This window comes from Pipistrellus hanaki (genome assembly GCF_964339955.1).
Source record: "Pipistrellus hanaki genome assembly, chromosome: 3".
Classification (NCBI taxonomy): Eukaryota; Metazoa; Chordata; class Mammalia; order Chiroptera; family Vespertilionidae; genus Pipistrellus; species Pipistrellus hanaki.
In genome coordinates this window covers 104,656,244-104,669,418 of record NC_140505.1, presented here as the reverse complement: position 1 = coordinate 104,669,418, position 13,175 = coordinate 104,656,244, and the positions used below count along the sequence as shown (strand labels likewise).

Sequence of the window (13,175 nt, the reverse complement as noted above, 5' to 3'; positions counted from 1 at the left end):
GACATAGATTTTTCTGGATTATTGCTCAGGTGTCCACTTTATCATGTGTGGACACAACCAGAGATGGTGACAGACACAAGCAGATTCCAGAGAAGATAAAGGCAGCCTTGTCAGCACCACCAGCTTCTTGAGTGCAGGGCCCGGATAGGTGGGGGTTCTCTCTTTAACAGCCTGCAACCTGTGTCCCTGTAACCCCCAGGGAGCCAGCAGTCTGCTCTGTGTTCTTACACACAGTGCTGGATCCACTTGGATTACTACCTTGCAGCCATAAACAGACCCTCTTCCTACTGTCTAGAATCTCAATCAAGAAGAATATAAAACTGAATAGGCTGATAACTACTAAAGAAATTGAAGCAGCAATCAAAAATCTTACAGCAAACAAAAGCCCTGATCTGGATATCTTTACAGGGGAGTTCTATTAAGCATTCAAAGAAGAACTAAAATCTATCCTCCTCAGACTATTCCAAAAAATTCAAGGGGAAGGCACACTTCTAAGCTTTTTCTATGAAGCCAACATTACCCTAATCCCAAAACCAGATAAAGACACCACAAAATAAGAGAACTACAGGCCAATATCCTTCATAAACATAGATGCTAAAATCCTCAACAAAATTCTAGCAAATCAGATTCAGCATTACATTAAAAAGATCATACACCAATAACAAGTGGGATTTATTCTGGGGATGCAAGGATGGTACAATATCTGCAAATCAATAAATGTGTTACATCACATAAACAGAGAGACAAAAATCACATAATCATATCAATCATTGCAGAAAAAGCATTTGACAAAATCCAACACCCTTTCTTGATTAAAACTCTCAGCAAAGTGGGAATAGAGAGATCATGTCCCAACACAATAAAAGCCTTAAATGACAAACACACAGCCAAGATCATATTCAATGTCAAAAACTAAAACAATTTCCCCTAAGAACAGGAACAAGACAGGGATGCCCACTTTCACCACTTCTGTTCCATATAGTACAAGAAGTGCTAGCCATAGCAATGAGAGAAGAAGAAGAAATAAGAGGCATCCAAATTGGAAAAAAAGAAGTAAAACTGTTCTTATTCACAGATGACATGATACTATACATAGAAAATCCTAAAGACTCTATAAAAAAAACAAAACTACTAGACCTAATAAATGAATTTGGCAATGTAGCAGGATACAAAATTAATAACCAGAAATCTATGGCCTTTTTATACACCAATAATGAATTCACAGAAATAAAACAAACAAACAAAAAATCCCATTTACCATTGCAGCAAAAAATTAAGATACCTAGGAATAAACTTAACTAAAGACCTGTACTCAGAAAACTACAGTACATTGCAAAACGAGATAGAGGAAGACATAAACAGATGGAAGAACATACCATGTTCATAGATTGGTAGAATCAATATCATTAAAATGTCCATACTACCCAAAGCAATCTACAGATTCAATGCAATCTTCATTAAAATACCAACAGTATATTTCAAAGATCTAGAACAAACTCTCTAAAAATTCATCTAGAATAAAAAAGACCCCAAAGAGCCACAGCAATCCTAAGAAGAACAAAGTTGGAGGGATCACATTACCAGATATCAAGCTATATTACCAAGCCATAGTTCTCAAATCTGCCTAGTACTGGAACAAGAACAGACATATAGACCAATGGAACAGAACAGAGAACCCAGAAATTGACCCAAGCCATTATGCTCAATTAATATTTGACAAAGGAGGCAAGAACATACAATGGAGTCAAGACAGTCTCTTTGATAAATGATGCTAGGAAATTTGGACAGATACTTGCATAAAAATGAAATTAGATCACCAATTTGCACCACACACAAAAATAAACTCTAAATGGCTGAAAGATTTAACCATAAAAATCCTACAAGACTCCATAGGCAGTAAAATAGCAGACATATGTTGTAGCAATATCTTTACAGACACAGCTCCTAGGGCAATGGAGACTAAGGAGAAAGTAAACAAATGGGACTACATCAAAATAAAAAGCCTCTGCACAGCAAACGAAACCATCCACAAAACAAAAAGAAAGCCTACTGCATGGGAGACCATATTTGCCAATGATATTCTGATAAGGGTTTCATCTCCAAAATTTACAGAGAACTCATACAACTTAACAAAAGGAAGGTAAATGATCCAATCAAAAAATGGGCAAAGGACCTAAATTAAGGTGACCAGATTTTAACATTGTTAAAGCAAGGGGGGAGGGCAGGGGATGTTCCTTGATAAAAAATTTGGTCTATATGGAGCAACAAAAATTTTCATAAAACACAAAAATAGTATTGTAATATATTTTTTAAATTTCAACATAAGTACAATTTACAAATATAATAAATGAAAAAAATTATGCATAGTATTATCTTATTCTTTGGCATATTTCTATTTTGAGTGAATTTTTTTTTTAGTAGATTGCTGTCGTTGTTTAAAAGATCATGAAATTTGTTATATTATATTTCACACATAAAAAGGCTTTCAAAGAGTCTCAACAACTTAATTGTGATTTTTCTGATGTCCACACTTCATTTACTGTAGAAAAAACGCATTCAGTTGCAGCATTAGTTCCTGGTAAGGACAGCGCGTATTCCACAATTCTAACTGATGAACAATGCGAACTTTGATAAGCAGTTCTTGATAATCAGTTCTCAACAATTATTTGTTATTATTAAAGTTTAACATTATAAACTTAACAAAAATAATATAAAACTCATATCCTGGCTAAATAGCCACATGGCCGCCGAAAACCGTATATTCCCTTCCCATTCTCCCGCTGTTCCCTAGTTTGTCATTCATTCTTTCCAAAAATCAGGACTTTTTTAAAACGGGACGTGGGACAAATTGTTAAAAATTGGAACTGTCCCGCCAAAAGCAAGATGTCTGGTCACCTTACCCTAAATAGACACTTTTTGAAAGAGGACCTACAGAAGGCCCAGAGACATATGAAAACAAGCTCAGTCACTGATCATTGGAGAGATGCAAATCAAAACAGCAATGAGATACCATCCCACACCTGTCAGAATGGCTATCATCAACAAATCAACAAATGACAAGTGCTGGCAAGGATGCGGAGAAAAAGGAACCCCCTTGCACTGCTGGTGGGAATGCAGCCACTGTGGAAGACAGTATGGAATTTCCTCGAATAGTTAAAAATGGAACTCCCAGTTGACCCAATATTCCCACTTTTGCATCCCAAGAAAGCAGAAACATCAATCAGAAAGGATATATTTACCCCTATGTTCATAGCAGCACAATTTACAATAGCTAAGATTTGGAAACAACCTAAGTGCCCATCAGCAGATGAGTGGATTAAAAAACTGTGGCACATCTACACAATGGAATACTATGCCACTATAAAAAAGAAGGAACTTTTATCATTCACAACAGCATGGTTGGAACTGGAGAGCATTATGCTCAGCAAAATAAGCCAGTCAGAGGAAGATAAATATCAGATGATCTCACTCATATGTGGGATATAATGATCAACATAAACTGATGAATAAGAATAGATCCAGAGACAAATGTTAGGGGCTGGGTCGGGTTAGAGCTCAACCAAAGGACTTGTATGCATGCATATTAGCATAACCAATGGACACAGACACTTGGGCAGTAGGGGCTTGCCTGGGGTGGGAATGGCTGGGAGTAAGGGGGTGTCAATTGGGGGGAAAGGAGACATATGTAAAACTTTAGACAAATGTAGTACTGGACACCTGTCTCCCTCTACTCCTCCTTATCCTGCACTCAGGAGCCACTGCCCATCCCTGGGGCAGGAGATTAGCCAGTAATACCCTCTCAGCAGCGGCTACAGGAGCAGGAGGACTCACCACCAGCGATTCATTGAATTCATGGTCCAGGTCAGCCTCCTCAGCCGCCTCTACCAGATTCTGAGGGATGGGAACACAGAGGGGAGAATGAATGGCCAAAGGAGACCAGTGGGTCCTCAATTCCACTCCCAAGAATATACCCAAAGAGAACTGAAAACAGGGACTCAAACAACAACTTGTGTGTAAATGTTCACAGCAGCACAATAGCCAAAAGATAAGTGCACGTTTCCATGTGAAAGTAGCCAGACTGAAAAGGCTACCTACTGTATGAGTCAGACCACATGAGGCAAAAATGGAGACAGTAAAAAGATCAGTGGTCATCAGGGGTTGGTGAGGGGGAGGAGGGAAGGGATGAATAGGTGTAAAATAGAGGGTTTTTTAGTGCTGTGTGACTATTCTATATGGTCTATAGTGGTAGATACATGTCATTGTGCATGTGTCAATGGTAGATACATGTCATTGTGCATGTGTCAATGTACAACACCAGGAGTAAACCTTAATGTAAACCATGGACTTCGGGTGATTATGATGGGTCCTGTAGGTTCATCTATTGTAACCACTCTGGTGGGGGCTGCCGATAGTTGGGGAGTCTATGTTTGAGAGGTTATATAAGAATTCTCTGTACTTTCTTTACAAATTTTCTATGAACCTAAAACTGCTCTAAAATAGTCTGTTTAAATGTGTGTGTATATATGTATATACATTTTAGCCATATTAAAGTGTGCAATTCAGTGGCATTAGGTACATTCCCAATACTGTGTAACCACCACTGTCTAGTTCTAGTTCTCATCACCCCCAAACGGGAACCCTGTGACAACCAGGCAGTGGGTTCCTAGCAGCCACTAATCTGCTTTCCATCGATGGATTTTCCTGTACCAGATATTTCACACAAATGGAATCACACAGTAGGTGACCTTTTACAGCTGGAGTCTTTCACAGAGATGTTTTTAAGGTCTGTCTGTGTTTTAACACATAGCAGAAAGTCATTCCTTTTCATGGCTGAATAGCATTTCATTGTATGGATATCTCATATTTTGTTTATCCATTTATTAGTTGAGGGACATTTGGGTTTTTCCACCTTTTAGCTGCTGAATATAAATACACACAGGGTTTTTGTTTTTTGTTTTTGTTTTTGTCAAGGGAACCTCAATAAACCGGGGGGGGGGGGGGGGTGGCGGGGTGTGTGGTGAGAGGGAAGAGGAGAAGAGCTGAGTTCTTATTCTGGCTTTGTCAGGGCCAGCCACTAAGCCTCTCTGGGCTCCATATAACTGTACCTGGGGTAGAAGAGTCTCCAACTTCCCTAATCCCAATCCCTAATTCCTAGGGTGCCATGAAGAAATTCCACAGAGCCAAGATTACTGGAGTGTTGCTTTGCAACAAGTGTCTCCATCCTGGTCACTCCCACAGAAGGGTCATGGCTATGCCATGCCCCCCCACGGGGCCTTCATCAGGGAGCAGAGACTAGTGCTTGGAGAGGTCTGCAGAGCAAGCATTGGTCTGCTTGATTTTCCAAGGCTGAGGTTGGGAGAAGGACACAAGTGCATCTGAAGCCCCAGGGAGCCCAGGGCCTGGCCTCTGGGGGTGAGCCAGGACTGCTGGGCTCTAGAACCGGGGGACCAGGGCCCACAGTGGAGGGCTCCTGCATTCCAGCACTGCAGGGAGTGGATGACCCTGCTGTGCTGCTTGTGTGGGGCCAGTGTCCCCCTGCTTCCACCAGGATGGGATCTCCAGGCCCCAAGTGTCTTCTCAGTGGTTCCTAATGCTAAGATCCCCTGCCTCTAGGCCTGGAGAAAAAAGGCTGCAACTTGTAACGTGGGAAGGAAGGAAGGCCCCAATGGTTTTACACAGGATGCCTCCCAGATGGTCCTTTGGATGGAGGATGTGGCGCATGCTGGATATGCCATGATGGAATCACCTGAGCAGAGGCTTCACTAAAAGCACCTGTGCTTTCTGGGTAGCCCTCAGAGCACTTGGGATACATGGAGGGTGGGTCTGTATGGCAGGAGTGGAAAGACTAGGGAGCAGTGTAGGAGAAGGAGAAAAGGAGAAAGAGGAGGTAGGGAACTTTACTTTGTATGCACTCTATCCCTCTTTACTCCCATCCATCCTCCACTCAATATCACTCATCCATCCATCCATCCACCCATCCATCCATCCATCCATCCATCCACCCACCCACCCATCCACCCACCCATCCACCCATCCGTCCATCCAGTCCATCCATCCATCCATCCATCCATCCATCCATCCATCCATCCATCCAACCATCCAGTGGCTCCTCAGCCCTCATTTTGTTCCTGCTCTGCAACAGTCACTGAATATAACATCATGATGCAGAGTCCCCCCAACACTGCAGGTTTCCTATTGCACTGGACACTGTTCTCTAAGGCAGAGAGGGCTCCAATCCCAGTCCTTCCTCTCCCCTTGCTTTCCATCATTTCTTCCTTTACAAGGACTTTTTGGCTCCTGGGGATGCTAGGCCACTGCTCGTGAGGTAGTAAAAGGATGATATGGGAGAGAGGTGCAGGGCCATGGCATCATTTTGAGGGTATTTTTGTGTGACAGGCTGGGCAGAGTCGCCCTCCCCCAGATCACAGGGTCTGAGCACCTTGACAGCCTCCACTTTCCTGCGCAGCATGGCCTCCATATCCTCTGAGAACTTCTTCACCAGCTCCAAGCCATCCACCTCCTGGATCCTCAGATTGGGCTCCGCATCCTTGTATTTCTGTCGAGGGGAGTGTGGGAGAGATGGCACTTGCCATCAGCACCAGGAGTTCGGTACCTCCATCCTCTTGGCCAGCGCATTCACACCTCGAGGCCTTGCTCACTCAGCTGGAGGCAGGACTGGCCCTCCCTCTCCTCCTCCGGTAATCTCCCCACCACTGACAATGGTTGCCTCTTATCACATGTTCTCTCGTTCCAGGGGCTCTGGACACATTCAGTCAATGTCCTCAAGAGGAAGTAGCCTGGGGCTCAGAGGGGTCAATGAACTTAACCAAAGTCACACAGCCAGATCTCTGAGACTTCTGTGTGCCGTGCCTGCCCCCTCCCTGGGGCGGCTCACCTGGACTGCGGCTGCCCTGAGCATCAGTTCAGTCCCTCCCCCATCCCCACTTCCCAATGTGCATCCTGTCCAGCCCAAGCTCAGCAGTGATGGGTATTAACGCCGCCTGACAAACTGTTCAGAGAGCTGGATTCGAATTCACTTTTTGGGCCCAAGGGAGACCATCTTTCCCTGAGTGTGTCTAGAGGCTCAGGTCAGCAACCTATTGACCACGTGATCAGAGGGAAGTTACTCAGTTTCCTCGTCTGCAAGATGTGACATTAGCATGGGTTAGAGAATGTTCTAGAATGCATAGACTTAGAGACTGTTTTTACCCCAGTCACATAAGGACTGCTCCATGTTTCTCACTGGGTTAGAGGGCACAGATGAGAACACGGAATGAAATGGTGCTTTGCAGAGTAGGAGTGTGGTAGGGCAGTGAGTGGGAAGTGGGATAGTGGCCGGTGGGGGTCCCTGAACAGGGGCGGGCACCCTGGCTCCGCCTGCTCCCTCCTGTGGGCTGTGGGAAGGGCAGACAGGAGGGAGCAGCTGATGGTCACATGCAGGCATAAAAGCCCGAGAGTTGCTTTTAGCGTCATTTAGAAAATGGCAAATGTCATAGTCACCTCATGAGGTTGTGGTGAAAGTTAGACCCTGAACATAAAGCTCTCAGCAAATGGTGATAATAGAGAACAGCAAGCTATTATTAAAACTGCTCTGGGAGTTATAAATATCAGAGGGAAATGAAGTTGTTTATAATCTCATTAGAGGACAGGCTAGGTGTCAATCTCACACAAAGCAACCAACCAGGGGAGTGGGACTTGCTGGTGCCCGTCCTCTCCATCCGGCCCTGCGTCCTGCCCAGAAGCAGGCGCAGCCCAGACCTCTGCCTGGGCTCCTGAGACTCAGCAGCCCCCAGACATGGGAGCCCTGAGCTCCAGAGGTGCAGAGCTCGCTGTGCACAGAGGCCACAGGCTGCTGATGCTCATGCTGCCCAAGCGCCTGCAGGACTCACCCCTCCTCCTGCCCCGCCTCTTTCACAGGAGCCAGGCCTGCCTCCCAGCCTGCTGCTTCTGCCCCTCACCCCTCTGTTCCTCACAGCTCCTCCCTCAGTGAATCCCTCTCGTCTGTCTAGTTCCATATTGACCTCCGCTTCCCAGGGATCTGAGCTGACACTATGCTCCTGACCACCCCACTGACTTGCTCTGTGACTCGGGTCTCAGTTTCTGTGTCTGACGATGGGGGGATTGGAGTAGATGATCGGTAAGACCCCTCACAGCACGAACATGCAGGGGTCTGGGCCTCTGCTCCCTGGCAGGGCTCCCCGGCTGACCGCCCACAGGCCCTGGGAGCTCTGGGAGGTGTTACTCACCTTCTGCAGCAAGAGGGAGCCTGAGTATTTGGTCACCGTGTCATACAGGTTCCCGCCAAAGGTGTCTGCCCACAGCTTCACTCTGCCGGGCCATGAAGGTACATGTGTGTCCACACACAGACACACACACACACACACACACACACACACACACACATAGATGTGTATGCACATACACAGGCATAGACAAAACAAGTGTCTACATAATTAGACACCACTGATGCATACATAGACACACACGATACACAGACTCGCATACTAACACAACGTACACACAAACATGCACACTGACACACACCCACAAGGACACATATGGCAAGGCAGGGGACTCTGAGGACCCACAGGGGCCCAGCAGCAGCACTGAGCGGGCTGAATGCCCTTGGCTGGATCTCTCGCTGAGGCAGGAGGGGCAGGGGCAAATGAGGCAGAACCAAGCCTGACCTCAGGCCCCCAAGGGCTGTGGTTTGTGGGCAGGAGCGGGGAACAGAGGAGGGGAAGAAGCTGTGGACATGCCGGAGCAGGGTGGACCCTGAGGATAGACAGGAACTGCCTGGGCACAGCTGCAGTTCTCAGTGAGTCGCTCTCCTCGTGTCCTCTGATCAAGGTCACTGCCCGCTGCTGCATCCTGCTGAAGCTTCAGAGGGAGCGCGAAGCGCAGGGCAGAGGGAAAGGCTCCCAGCTGCTTCTGCGCAGGGTGGGCCAGGCAGGGCGGGCCGAGAGGCCACACCTGACCCCGATGCAGGCAGCCTCTGGAGAAACCCTGACCTTTTGTCCGTCCCCAGAAGGATGTGGAGATCTCACCATCTGGACAGCCTGGAGGGGTCCCGGGGGTAGGCACAGGCTGAGTCTGAGCCTGTCCAGATGGCTCACATGATCATTTCAAGATCAGCATTTATTCAGCCACTCAACCAACATCTACTCATGTCCTGCGTACCGGCATTGTCCTGGAGCCACATCACAGTCTTCACCTTTGTAAGACCTTCCATTAGAGCAGTGATGCTCAACCTTTCTAATGCTGTGATCCTTTAATACAGCTCCTCATGTTGTGGTGACCTCCAAACATAAAATTATTTTTGTTGCTACTTCATAACTGTAATTTTGCTACTGTTATAAATCGTAGTGTTAATATCTGTGTTTTCTGATGGTCAACCACTGCTGTAGAGCCTAACAGGGAGTCAGGGCTAAGAGTCATTAGGACATGAATGGCAGTTGAACTTCTGAGCGTAGGTGGGCTCCCTCAAGGAGAGAGTGTGTAGCATGGAAAGATCTGAGTGGGTGATGAGCCTGGGGAACACCAACAACAATCCCAGGGGCAGGAGCACCGAGAAAGACAGAGGTAACAGAGGCCCAAGGAGGCCCAGGTGTGCACAGCGATATGAAAGCTGAGGCATGGAGACTCAAGGAAAAGGGGGAAGCCAGTGTCCGAACAGTCCAAAGAGAGAAGCCCAGAAATGTCTGCTGGATTGGGCAACGAGGGCCTTCGATGACTTGGCTGAGAACAGATTGTGGAGGGCAGGAGAAGCCAGGGCCGCACTGGAGGCTGAGGGCTGAGTGGAGGGATGGGGTCGCTTCATAGGAGAGAGAGGGTCTTGGGGTGGGGAAGAGGAGAGGGTCAGGGTCCTGGGTGGAGACCTGGTGCCAAGGGAGTGGACAGAGGCAGGGTAGAGAGCACTTTGCTCAAAATTTATTTGATAGGTACACCAGAGCCAAGGACTAAAAATATACATGCTCAGAGGGGTTGCATAGTAATTTAAATGTATACCAAAGTGTAAACGACTGATACCAAGTCTTCATGACAGGGTGTAATGTCGGGGCCTAGAGGGAGGCAGAAAGGCAGAGGAAGGGAAGACCGAGACCACCAAAGTACAATGTGACCTGGTTCCTGGTTGCACGAGCCATTGGTTGATTTAGAACTGCTTTGCCCTTTCAGAATATTAAAACTAACTTCCTAGCTAACCCTCGGGGAGCCGCAATAATCTGTAAATCAGCACAGCTCCCACTCCCAGGCCCCTAATGGCAGCGATTTTCCTGGGAGGAGCACGCCTTGGTGCTCCCTTCGCTGCTTTCACCCCGGGAGTGTGAGCCTGGCGAGCAGGTCAGCTTATAACCAGCAGATGGCTGGGGAGGGCCAGGCAGGACTCCCAAATGGAAGAGAAGAAAGTGAAGAAAAGGTCCTCATAACCAGAAAGGGGGCATGGTCCCCATGGAGGTGGGAGGTGCAGAGGATTGAGGTCAGCCAGGGGAAAGGAAAGGAGGGAAAGGGGAAAAGGGTTTTGTGGGGAGGGGCTTACGTTTCCAGAGGAATCATGGCCTGCCCCGACGTGGAGGACAGAGAGGTGCTGGACAGCAGCAGACACAGGATGACTGCAGTCTTCCGCAGCGAGGGCCACAGGCAGCCGGGCATCCTACTGCAGGTGGGGCGGGCTTGGGGGTGGGAGGGTCCGGGCCTGCGCTCCTGCTGGGGTCAGGGTGGAGGGGAAAGAGCAGCCTCAGACCGTGACTCCGTCTGCCTGTTGGCCAGATCCTTGGGACGCCCCAAGCCTTCTGCTTTTTGGGTCCTGGTAAACCCGGGGTTCCCAGCGTTCAGTCTGGTCTTGTCTGCAATGCCTAGTGGGAGAAGGGGCTTCTCTCTGTCCTGCAGAGAACAGGACAGGGGAGCCTCGCCTTGCCCGACGCGCAGGCTTTCAGGAGAGGGGCTGACTGGCAGGGGAGGCTGTGACAGACAACCCCTTAATCCCCTGGCCTCTCCTCTAATCCCGGGCTGACAGCAGGGGGCGGGCGGGGAGGAGCTGGCAGGATTACTCTGATTTCAGAAGACAGGGCTCGCCCATTCCATCGGGGTGGGAGCGCATGCTCCTGCTGTAAAGAGGCGGTCCTGCCGGACCCAGGGCAGGAGCGCACTGTGACCCTGGCTCAGGGCCATGGCTGGCGTTTGCCCAGAGCTCTGATTTACCGAGAGCTGTACAGCCTCCCTTTAAACTGCAGAGCCGTCCTGGCAGGTCGGTGTCACCCTCCCTGTTTTCAGGGCTGTGAGACCAGGAAGGCTTGGGCACAGGGTTGAGTCTAACTCTGGCTCGTGGCTCCAGGCCTGCTGCCTTTGGCTGGTTCAGAGGCAACGTCAACATCCTATGTTCCCCCCCCATCGCACGCACCTGCTCCTGGTTCCAGTCTGGGGGCACATTTGCCAAGAAGCTGATGAAGCGTCAGGGTCCCTCCCTGTATAGCAACATGCTCAGAGTAGACTCTAGGCAAAAGGAAGATTGACCACAGCTGGTTAAGAGTCTGTCTCTTTCCATTTCAGTGCTTCTCTGTTTGATGTCCCCTCAGTGGTTGGTGTTTCGTGGCTGTGTGATTTTTGGGGATCCAGCTAAGAGGAAGATGAGTGGGGAACCATTTAATTTGGATTTAGTGGGATATGTTTATGTAGCTCACAGTTACTTCCTTGTATAGACAAGTTACATCCTGGATGGGAACACTGTTACCACTTACAGCGCAGTCTGGCCCTGCGTGGGGACACGGGGCACAGCATGAGCTCATCAGGTGTGAATGTCTTACAGTGCACCCTGCTGGAAGTACATGGGAGAGGAGGAAAGATAAGGTTTAAAATACACTGAGCCAGAAGCTGTCTGGAAGAGCCTTCCAAAGATAAAACAACGTTGCCAGACCCTGGCTGCGTAGCTAAGTTGGTTGGAGTGTCGTCAGATACACCAAGGTTGCTGGTTTGATCCCTGGTCAGGGCACATTCAAGAATCAACCAACGGCCGAAACCGGTTTGGCTCAGTGGTAGAGCGTCGGTCTGTGGACTGAAAGGTCCCGGGTTCCATTCCGGTCAAGGGCATGTACATTGGTTGCGGGCACATCCCCGGTAGGGGGTGTGCAAGAGGCAGCTGGTCGATGTTTCTCTCTCATCGGCGTTTCTAGCTCTCTATCTCTCTCCCTTCCTCCTCTCTGTAAAATATCAATAAAATATATTAAAAAAAAAAAGAATCAACCAACGAATGCATAAATAATGTTTCCTCTCACATTCTCCCTCCTCTCTCTCTCATCTATAAATTAAAGGAGAAGAAGAAGAAGAAGAAGAAGAAGAAGAAGAAGAAGAAGAAGAAGAAGGAGGAGGAGGAGGAGGAGGAGGAGGAGGAGGAGGAGGAGGAGGAGAAGAAGGAGGAGGAGAAGAAGAGTGAAAATATGTAAAATTGCCAGCAGAGGACTTGGTTCTCTCAAAGCTGGCCAGAACAGCTCTCTCCTGTGAAGAAAGTAGCTGACAGTGAATGTGGGAGTTATAAACATGCCAAACATTGTCTTCTCTCCCAGTGGGAATTACACAAACAAATTGATCAAAATTCTTGTGTTTGTGAGTCCAAATTGGTAACAGTGCCATATGAGCACTATATGTGATGTCACATAAAACATCCCGGGTGACAGAGTGCTTCTTAGTCTATCGGAGGCCTCAGGTCCCAGCAAAATCTGCTGGTTCCAGCGGAGTGGCACACACAGTTGCCACCAACACAGAGAGATGTCTGAAGGAGTGTGCCGGTGACAGAACTACACTCTCACGGGGAAGCCCATGTTGTAGCACTGGAGGCATCCTGTCACACAATTAGGTGGCCCAGTACACGTGGCAGCGTTTTTTAAGTGTGTTTGAATTCTTGCTACGATTCCCTCCATTTCAGATATTTTTTTTTAATATATATTTTTCAGAATTACAATTCACACAAAATTTAGAAAAAGTACTGTAGAGATGTGTGGGGCAATAAGAATATTTAATTTTCTAGGTTTTGTGATTTTTGTGTTATTTATCTTCTTAAAATTTGTATTTTGGAGTGATTTTTTTCATTCTAAACCAATATTCTCATTTATATCTATTTTTGAATTTGTAATTTGTGTTCTTTTTCGTTTATAGATGACTGCCTCCAAATAATGCAAGCCCCC

General features: G+C 47.5%; 1 protein-coding gene across 1 annotated transcript in view; it reads right to left on the bottom strand.

Annotated features, from left to right (window-relative positions):
* Nucleotides 1-10,670, bottom strand: part of CACNA2D4 (calcium voltage-gated channel auxiliary subunit alpha2delta 4) — a 113,863-nt gene extending 103,193 nt beyond the window's left edge. Inside the window, exons 1-4 of the mRNA XM_084878828.1 lie at nucleotides 10,538-10,670; nucleotides 8,247-8,328; nucleotides 6,440-6,556; nucleotides 3,832-3,891 (exon numbers count right to left, since the gene is read on the bottom strand). Coding sequence (XP_084734954.1) covers nucleotides 3,832-3,891; nucleotides 6,440-6,556; nucleotides 8,247-8,328; nucleotides 10,538-10,650 — 372 coding nt within the window. The 5' untranslated portion in view covers nucleotides 10,651-10,670. The remainder of the gene's footprint in view (nucleotides 1-3,831; nucleotides 3,892-6,439; nucleotides 6,557-8,246; nucleotides 8,329-10,537) is intronic.
* Between the last annotated feature and the right edge of the window lie 2,505 nt (nucleotides 10,671-13,175).